Source organism: Buceros rhinoceros, unplaced genomic scaffold (genome assembly GCF_000710305.1).
Source record: "Buceros rhinoceros silvestris isolate BGI_N320 unplaced genomic scaffold, ASM71030v1 scaffold23339, whole genome shotgun sequence".
Taxonomy (NCBI): Eukaryota; Metazoa; Chordata; class Aves; order Bucerotiformes; family Bucerotidae; genus Buceros; species Buceros rhinoceros.
In genome coordinates this window covers 9,576-19,697 of record NW_010431430.1, presented here as the reverse complement: position 1 = coordinate 19,697, position 10,122 = coordinate 9,576, and the positions used below count along the sequence as shown (strand labels likewise).

The 10,122-nt window shown below is 35.9% G+C and overlaps 1 protein-coding gene across 1 annotated transcript in view; it reads left to right on the top strand.

Moving 5' to 3' along the window:
* Window positions 1-10,122, top strand: part of LOC104499869 (unconventional myosin-VI) — a gene marked incomplete at its 3' end in the record, with an annotated part of 29,894 nt that overhangs the window by 12,680 nt on the left and 7,092 nt on the right. Inside the window, exons 4-8 of the mRNA XM_010143433.1 lie at window positions 476-605; window positions 1,580-1,685; window positions 3,550-3,605; window positions 6,164-6,261; window positions 8,647-8,811. Of these exons, the coding sequence (XP_010141735.1) occupies window positions 476-605; window positions 1,580-1,685; window positions 3,550-3,605; window positions 6,164-6,261; window positions 8,647-8,811 (555 nt within the window). The remainder of the gene's footprint in view (window positions 1-475; window positions 606-1,579; window positions 1,686-3,549; window positions 3,606-6,163; window positions 6,262-8,646; window positions 8,812-10,122) is intronic.

Sequence of the window (10,122 nt, the reverse complement as noted above, 5' to 3'; positions counted from 1 at the left end):
TTCCCCAGCCAGCACCCTGTCCCCCCTTCCTTCTGAGTTGCTTCCATTAGATATTGAAAAGTTATAATCCTCACTGGAGGAGAATGTGTTACGCTAGCCAGGAGCTTAGTTTATTCACTTTTGAGGAGGAGGATGTGGTGTCCTATCTTTGATCCAGAAACTTGGACAATAGGAAATAATTTAAAAAGCTATTGGAAGAAAGGTCAAATTCAGGACATACTCCACAGCTCAGTGGCTAGGAAATTCTCCTGAGAGAATTTCACAGAAGTCCTGAGAAGATAATTAGAGGAACACTGAAAATAAATCCTTTCTTATGTCTGCATTAGCTGGAGGGAATTCAAAATGTAATTGTTATACTTGGGCCATAGTCTTCGACAGTAATAGAAAATTGTTGTTGTTAACTACTTGATTAGATAAGAGCTAATGCTGTGCTGTTAATTGTTGGTTTGTGTTTTTTTTTTTTTTTTTTTTACAGACCTATGTAGCCAACATTCTTATTGCAGTGAATCCGTATTTTGATATACCTAAGTTTTATTCTTCAGAAACTATTAAAAAATACCAGGGTAAATCACTTGGAACATTGCCACCACATGTTTTTGCTATTGGTATGTATAGAGCCCGTTTTTGGGGTTTTTTTTTGACAAATCAAACATTAAATACTTTGCAGTTATCTGTAAATTGCCATGTGTAACATGTATTATCAAATATAAACACTGATTGCTGAAATTGCAAATCTTTTCATTACTGATAGGCAGTTTGAAGAACTTGGAAATTAGCAACCCTGGCGACCCTGCTATGATTATTTTGCACCTCCAGTGTTTTATGTCTAAGCAGTTTAAATATAATGTATAGCCATTAAAAAAGAAATAAAAAATTTTAGATTTTACAAGTGAAGGATGACATAATTATGACTGGCACTTTCAGTGTAGTGATTTCCTTTGTTCTTTTATTATGTTGCCAAGCACATGCACTGTTTCTTTTTATGTGCTTGTGTTATAGGCAGAAAGTGCACTTAAATATTTTTAATGGGATAAACCTGGTTTCAGTCACTTTTTTTTAAGGAAAAAATATCTGGAATATCAACATTTGACTTGCTAAAAGTCTTCTTGCTGTGTTGAATTTTGTTTTGTAATCAAAAGTATAAATAGCTGGGTTTTAGTACCTGTTACATAACAAGAAACCCGTGTTTTTCCAAGTTGCTTTGCCTCAGATGTTAGGAAGTACAACAGAAAGTTTCCTCTTAAAAAACATATTAAAGTAAAATTGTTTACTATTTTGTAAATACACTTAGCTCAAGAGATTTAGTACTATGTAGTTGTGTCTGGTTTATTTTGTCCTGCATATAGTTGAGTAGGTCTTTGTTTTCAAAGACTTTAAGCTCTTACATGTTGGTGTTGGAGAGTGAGCAGCTATAATATAAATTAAGGAGAAACAGACTTTAATTAGTTGCAATGCACTCAGTTGTAAAGATGTACTTTTTATTCCTGAAAACGTTACATTTTCTTTGTAGCTTAACTTCATGTTTGCAATTCTCCCAAATACTCATTTTTGTTATGTTTTATGTATTCTTCTTTTTAAGCTGATAAAGCATTCCGTGACATGAAAGTGCTCAAGATGAGTCAGTCCATCATAGTCTCTGGAGAATCGGGAGCTGGCAAGACAGAAAACACTAAATTTGTTTTGAGGTTTGTACTTTTGGACTCAAGTTGATCAGTGAATCTTGTGTTGATGCATTTGATTGGCATATAGACAGACCAAATTGTAAATAGGTTTAAGACACAATTCAGTAAGATACATATGTGCTTCTCCGTGCATTTTAATACAAGAAATTAATTGGGTTAAACGTAAATGCTAACATGGTAATATATGGAAATGGCTACATACTCACAGAAACCTTAACTCAGTTGTAGGGGCATCATATAGTTATTATGGTTTATGATGCAGTCATTTTGCTATTGCACATCTGGTATTGTGGTAGATAAAAATGTAACTAGGCATTTTAGCTGTATCTTGCATGACACTATTGGTTTTGCCATATATGTGCATTTCTCTGTTTCTCCTGTTTTAGCTTTTCTTATTTTGCTTGAGTATCCATGGTTTTTAACTCTCGATCTTGAGATGACTGCAAGGATTCCATAATACACTTTACCTTAGTTTACTAAATAAGATTGAATAATGGGTTTTATTTATTTATTGATCTTCGTGCATGACCCATACTAAATCAAGCATATTAAACAAATGGAGGCCGTATTGCTGATATATATCAGCCTTGCTTCCTCTTAATGATTTGGACTGTATTTGCATTATTCCTTAACTGCTTCATACTGCTATGGAACACTGTAACTGGGGAGCACTGCTCCATTAAATTCACCTGTATCATAGGTGGCCCGATAATCCAGGGAAGGACCGTGTGAATACACTCCCTTCTCCCCTCTGTCCTCATTTCCCTCTGTAAATATTTAATTCCCTTTCCCCAACATCATGTATTCTCTAGTATTTATGTACAGTAGTGGCATTATTCTCCGCATCCCGTGAAGAATTGTTATGGCTGTGTGTCTGTCCGTAATACTGCCTTTCTCTGCTCCTGTGCAACCTTTAAGAGATAGCTGTAAGAATTACTGCAAGGTGCTGGTAATTATTTTTGCAGGAAGCATCCTAACTTTGGTCCTGCTAAAAGTGAAAAAAAGACACAAGGCACTGGGAGAGTATCTTCTGAGGAATGCTCTCAGAGGAGGGTGTTCTTCTGTTTCATGGCAAAGGAGGTTCAGATTACACAGCAGGCAGATCTGATTGCTGCTCCTTCTTCTCACCACCTCCCCCTCATAGGCCGTGTACAAAACATTGTTAGAGAGTTTTAAGGGCAGGAAGGTTTTTTCCCTTGTGCAATCAGAAAGCAAAAGGTACTAATACAGCTCTCTTAGTGTTCCTAAAGTTTTTTTGGAAGAGCACATATTCAAGAACTGTTTTTAACTCATCCCAGATTTACTTGAGGATTTCCAGGAAGCATGCTCTGTGTGCAGGAAAAAAATGATAAAAAGTGCACCTTTGGAGCAAGTATGTTGTGGATTTATATTAAAATTCTTTCTGCAACTGCTAAGTGAATCTTGATTATGAACTTGCAATTTTCTATTTCACTGTCTCCATGAGGGATTTTTATTAACACTGATAGTTATGAACACAGAAACTGTATGCATGGAAACAGTTTTTAATACAGAAAATATGCGTGAACCTTTATGTGTTTACTAAGATTTTTAATAAATACAGATACTACAGTGGTAGTTTCATTAGATTTGTATAAAAGTGTAATTTCCATATGCACGCCTAGAAGAAATTTCTAATGTGAAGCATTGAAAAAAAAAAAAAAAAACTGAAGTCCACAAGAATATTTTTGTTTTAACAAAAAAGTCAAACTGATTTATTTTAAGATACAGAGATTTGGAACTTAAAATCAATACGCTTTCCCTTTAGTAAATGGTTACTAAGTATGGGGCACAGCCGCGCTAAACCCTGACATATGAAAGGTAACGATATCTTTAAATTGCTTTACAGGTATTTGACAGAATCCTATGGGACTGGCCAAGATATTGATGATAGAATTGTAGAAGGTATTGAATTTTCTTTCATTGAATTAAAGGGTTTTTTGTGTTTTTTTTTTTTTTTTTTTTTTGTCCAAATTTAAAATGTCAGTCAACAGGAACTAAATAAAAATTAGGATGGAAATACTATTAGATTTCCTAGGGTATAGTTTATTTGTAAAGGATTTTAATTTTTTTTTTATGAAATAAAGGGTTTTTTTTTTTTTTTTTTTTTTTTTTTTTTTTGTCCAAATTTAAAATGTCAGTCAACAGGAACTAAATAAAAATTAGGATGGAAATACTATTAGATTTCCTAGGGTATAGTTTACAGGTAGTTGACCTTGATCCTAAATTCAGCGAGCATGTTTTTTTCTTTGGGATTCACTTTATTTAGTCACCCTTAACAGTGTCATACAGTCTTTGATCTAGAAGGCCTAGAGGCCTTTTTTAAGGATAGAGGCCTTAGAAAACCTTACAGATATTTTGAATGGTTTATTGTTAGTGCTATTCAGTAAAACGGTTTTCTTTGATCTTCAGAGCTAGTAAAATGCAGTCTTTCAGTGGCCTTGTGTTTCATAACTACTAAGCATTTTCAAACTGCCTGAAGTGTGTCTTTGAGTTGAACTTCTCGTGGGTGTGTACCCAAGATTGAATGTGAAGCTCTGTGAAATCTGGAAGGACAAGGTTATGTTCTCATTACTATCTGTTAGTACCAAGAGAGTAATTCTTCTTCCTCACCATAAAGTTCTGAAAGTCAGATAAAGCAGGGACTTTCTTTCAAATTATGGTTCTAGGTAACTTTTCTGTAATGTCTTTTTTTTTTTTGTCAGAAAGCACATAATTCAGATTAACCCTTTGTGTCTATATTTATAGTAAACTCCCTAAAAAGGTCAGATGAGACTGTACTGAGCCTCTTTAATGTTGTATGCAGTTCCTAATTGAACAGAAAATCACTTTTTGAGAAAATGTAAATATCTCAAAACCAAACAAACCTCAGCTAATCTAATAATGCCTCATATGTCCGTTCTAGTCTTCTATAGCACATAGTAAATTTAAATCAGAATTTCATTACTCTGTCTTTTTCTTAAACCAAAGATTCTTACTACTTCTTTTGCTTTAAATTTTTCTGTTTTCAAATTCAAGCCACTGGATTATTCAAGAGAAATACTACAGGCTTCAATCTCTTGTTGCTGTAGGTTTGTTTTTTTTCCCCCGTAGTGAAATCCACTGTGTGCTAAAGGAACTCAAAGCGGTCAAGAATTGGATAATGCTTGACGCAGTGTGCCATAAAATTAAATGGTACTTGTAGGTATTCTTAGAGTTTGGTTTTTTTAATCTATAACAGCATCTGATGCATGAATTTTGAAGTTTTTCAGGCACAATTTTAACTAGCACGCTTACAGCATATGTATTACAAAAAAACCCTCTAATCTATCTGAAAGACCTCTTGCAATTTGTTTTTATTCGTGATCTTTTCTTTAAATCTATTGATGCTGCATAAAATATCTGAATAGTTATCAAATATTTCTTAGGAATTCAGTTTTAAAAGTCAGATTTGCATTTTCATAAGTTTTAAGTATTAAAAAAATTAAAATCTAGCCAAAACAAAAAAGTTGATGCTGATATTGTTCTACTAAATGATGCATTATCATCCATACTTTATTCAGTTATTCCTTTATTCTTTAATTTTTGTAGGGGCAGATTTCTAGACAGTTGTCAGTGGAGCTTTAAATCTCAGTTTCTGCTCACTTGGTTTCCAATGCGTACTTTTTGGCTAGAGGCCTTAAAAAACCTTACAGATATTTTGAATGGTTTATTGTTAGTGCGATTCAGTAAAACGGTTTTCTTTGATCTTCAGAGCTAGTAAAATGCAGTCTTTCAGTGGCCTTGTGTTTCATAACTACTAAGCATTTTCAAACTACGTAAACTGTGCATGATGTTTGTTTTTCTATGTGTATATATATACATTATATTGCTGCCACTCTTTCTGCATGGGCTTTAAGGTGCTTGACAACAGGAGCCAGTAAAAAATAAAATCACTCAATTGCTTTATTCAACCTAATTTGAAAGGGCATTTCTAAGTTGTTTTTGAAATCAACACACTCTTCTAGTGCTCTATTTTTTTTTTTTTAAATTCCCTAATCAATCTAACATGTTGCATGCCTGACATTTAACTGGCATTTGGTCTGTGGGATAAGTGGGTAGTTTAGATTTTATGAATAGCAGCTTGCTGGAAAGTGTCAAATTGTGTGTCGCCTTGTATAATTTATGTATCAGTTATTTACCTACTTGCTGTAGAAGAACATGAAGAATTTTCAGTGTTTGTCTCTGAGCCTCTTAGAGTATCATTTCAAATACTTTGCAGTATTATGTGACGTTTAAGTACTTGATTGTAAGTTCCACCATGGAATATAGAGTGCAATTTGCAAAATTGATCATTCCTAATGGGTAATATTTTCTCTTTAGTTTTCAAACCTTATTCCCAGTAAGTTCACTGAGTAATTAGCATGAATTTGTTCTCTTTCTTTTTGATCAAATTGATGAAATTTTAACACTAAAAAATCTATAATTTTAATTTTTTTAAACAGCAAATCCCCTGTTAGAAGCCTTTGGAAATGCAAAGACTGTTCGCAACAACAACAGCAGTCGTTTTGGGAAATTTGTTGAAATTCACTTCAATGAAAAGGTACTAGAATTTTGTTACAGATAACCAGCGATGATTTTTTGCCATAAAATGGAAATGCTGGACTGGCAGCAGGGTGAATAGACTTACTAATCTTGCAGCAAATAGCTACTGTACTACTTTACAAGTTTGATTTGTAGTCTATCACCTTGAAAGGAAAACCAAAGCCACACAATACCATGTCATTACTGGAAAATAGTGAGTCAGGTCAGTAGGGAAATTGCTTCCATCCACTAAAGAATAAAAATTTTCCCCTTCATTGCAAAATAGAATAATTTACTTGCTGTTAAGTATTTACGCATTCCTTTAATGCACAAATAACTGATTTGCATATTAAATAAAAACAGATATAAATATAGTTTAATGCTTTAAATGAATTATTAATGTTTTTAATGTATTTTAGGAAATTTTGGGACCTCGTATTAGTATTATGTATGTGATAGAAGTCATGGAATTGTTTTTTATCAGAAGTACTGTTCACTGTGTAGCTTATGAAAAACGTTTGAGTGTATATATACACACATTCCATAATTAAGGATGACTGTATGGCTGTTCAGCATATCCGAGTTGAAGACTTCTGTTGGTTATCCCTGTAGAGATTATGTATATCCATCCTCATCTTTCTGATTGAGGACATAAAGAAATAAAGTATTGCATTTCCTTCTTGCAGAGTTCAAGCTCATCATCTGGTGTTGAGCTTGTGGTCTTTTCCTAAGTTTTCATCACTTGGTTTTGTAACTACAGATCTTCGGTTAATAGTTTAGATAGTAAATAACTGATCCCCTCCAGGACTCCCGTTCTTGGCAGGCGCCCGCCCGGCCGTGCCTGGGTCTGTGATGTCCGGAGGTAGAGCAGCGGTCTGTGATGTCCGGAGGTAGAGCAGCAACTCTTTCACAGGCACCCCCTTGTCGTGGGGAAAGAGCTTGTGTGCCCTTGTGAGGTTGAGAGCTGTGCTGGTGGTGGCATGTGCCTCCAGTGGGGTCTCCCAGGCCAGACAGGTCTCGGCTGAAGGGTCAGACAAAGTGTGTCCGTGGGCAGGATGGGCTCATTAGCCTTCGGGCAGCCATCCTAGGAGAAGGACAGCTCTGACTCCAAACCTGGGCAGATGGAGCTCGTTTAGCCCTGTAAGGCATCCATCATCTAAGAGAAGGACACTAACCAAACCTACAACCCGAGGACTTCACCGTCACTGTCCAAGCTCGCTAGGCGCTGGCAGATGAACCTCAGGTGTAAAGGGTGGAGCCGGTTCCGCGCACGCTGCGCCTCACCTGAAAAATCCACCGCGCAGCCCCGAAGGGTGCACTCATCGCTTGCAGTGAGCGTGGGAAAAGCCCTTCCCAGATCTTCGTTCGTGAAGCCAAGCCATGATGATGATGAAATAACTGAATTTGTTTAAGGGTAGAGGGCCTTTATCTGTTGGTCCAGTTCATGTTAATAAACTTACAGAAAGGACCTAAATTTCTACTTGGAATGATGCATTCATGAACTGTTAACTTACCTGTCAACACTTAAACAGTATTTCAGATTAATTGCTTCAGCTGAAGCAAACAGCACTCGGTATCTTAAAAGCCTGTTTCGGCTTTCCAGTGCAGGATCAGCCTGTTTACTTGAGCCTCTTTTTTACAAGACTTCATATTTCACAAGACTTCACTTTGTGGTGACCTTATTAGGTCTGCTTTCTCAAAGCAATATGATTGCAGACTGGGACCTCCTGAATGAGGGGATGACTGCACAACCATAGTCAAATGTTTCAGTCAGTAAGTCCTTCTTAGTTGCTGTAACGGCCATAAGCACAGGAATTTCCTTGCTGTTGAGATTTGTCTAGGCAGAGGGAGTTTTATCATAGGCCGTATAAAAAAAGGCTTTTGAAAACTGTGTCAGACTTCCAGAAGTGCAAGTGTTTGAAATAAGATGTTCACTCATAATTAGTCTACCTACAATGTTGTCCAAATATGTATTCTTTGATTTTTAACCCTTCCTTCTCCTTTGCAAGAGTCTGAGTGAAATGCAGTTACAGAAGGTTGCAATAGCATGGTAATGACACTTACTGTCATCCAAAAAGTGTGAGGTGGCTCTAGCAGTGCTTTTTTCAGGAACTACTGGAATTCTGATTTCAGGAACTATTGGAATTTCTGATTGTTGGGGTGAAGCAGACCCTTCTTTTTAGAGGAATGTTTGCATACCTAGTACATTAGCTGGTGGAGAAGTTATGATAAAGGCAATCGTTAATTTTCTAAGCTTAATATGTACTGGGTATAGATATATTTTAATCTTCTTTAGAGCAGTGTCCATTGAGTGACCCATGATCAGACAAATATAATTTGAAAACTTGTGAATCTGAAATAATAAAAATATTCAGATAATCAGAAAAATATTTCTTCCTCCTAGAACTCGGTGGTTGGTGGATTTGTATCACATTACCTTCTGGAGAAATCTAGGATCTGTGTGCAAGGCAAAGAGGAGAGGAATTACCATATCTTTTACAGGCTTTGTGCTGGTGCTCCGGAAGACATTAGGGAAAAACTAAATCTAAGCTCTCCTGACAACTTTAGGGTGAGTATGAGAGTTTGTTTTTGTAAAGCTTCTTATATTGCCATACATGTATTTTTCATATAGATCTTATTAAAATCTCTATTTATTATCTTTGACAGACTCCTGTTACAAAAATTTGTTTGTTTTCTTTTTTTTTTTGTTATTGTTAAATATATTTGTTCCTGAAATAAAACTGCCTGTGATTGTGCCTTATTGGAAGAGTTCCCGTACTTTTTCTCTGTGTCTTAAAATTGAGGAATCTTTGCTTTTTCCAGAAACGTACTGTTGCATACCCAGCTGCCGGTAGTGTTGTTATGGGCTCTTCTAGAGGTGTGAAGTGTGAATCTTCTGTGGGTAACCCATCCTTTAAGTCCTGAAAACTGTGCGTTTAGGAAAACATAGTTGTCCCACGAGTGTCTCCCTAAAATTATTCTTACCTCATGCTTCCCACCAAGCATCAGACCACTGGTCTATTGTGAAAAGGTTGTTGAGTTTCTCTCTTTTGGTCCATGTGCTTTCTTACCACTTGTCTTTTCTGCTCTGTTGCACCTTGTTCTATCATACAATACACTCTAGAGTGTCATTTGTACTCCTGTTTTGAGACTCTCCCATTCCTCTCATTCTACTGCTCTGTCATTGTTGGTCACTCTGGGTTACACAATAAGACTGCCCAGTCCCCTTCAGCCGAAAGCTTACCCTTTTACCTCCAATTGACCCAAAGCCCATGCTCTGCTCTTTGTCAGGATTACTTCATGAAGTATCATCCTCCCTCTTAGGTTTTTCTTCACCTAATTTATTCTTTCTTGAGGACTACTTACTACTTCTGAATTTGGGTTGTCTTACCACAAACTGTTACTTGTCTAGTCACTCAAGTAATAGAGAAGCTAATAAAATGCAAATGAAATCAGTGCTTAACGTAATACTCCCAACTATACCTAAATAAACTTAACTTAAAGTGAACAAAGTAAACAACGGGGAAGTAAGACGAATCTTTGTGCATACCTCTTTAAAAATGTTAGGTTAATGTTCAGTAGCAGGGATAAAATAGAGCAGAATTTTAGAAGTTGTTAGGAAGGGATGGGAGAATGAAGCAGTGAGTTATGCTTCAATGTACATCTGTATTTGAAATAGTATACGTAGTTTTGTCACCCCAACTCAGAAAGGAACCTTGATTCTGTGTTATGTTTCTAGTAGTAGTACCACAAACAGGTTGGCTTTTCTGTCCTACCATTAACTTCTTGCATTCTTTTCATCCCATTTTTCCACTTAAAAATAAAAATATTTTTTTTACTACTTCAGTTTAACTTTTCCTTGCAGCTTTCCTTCTTTCTA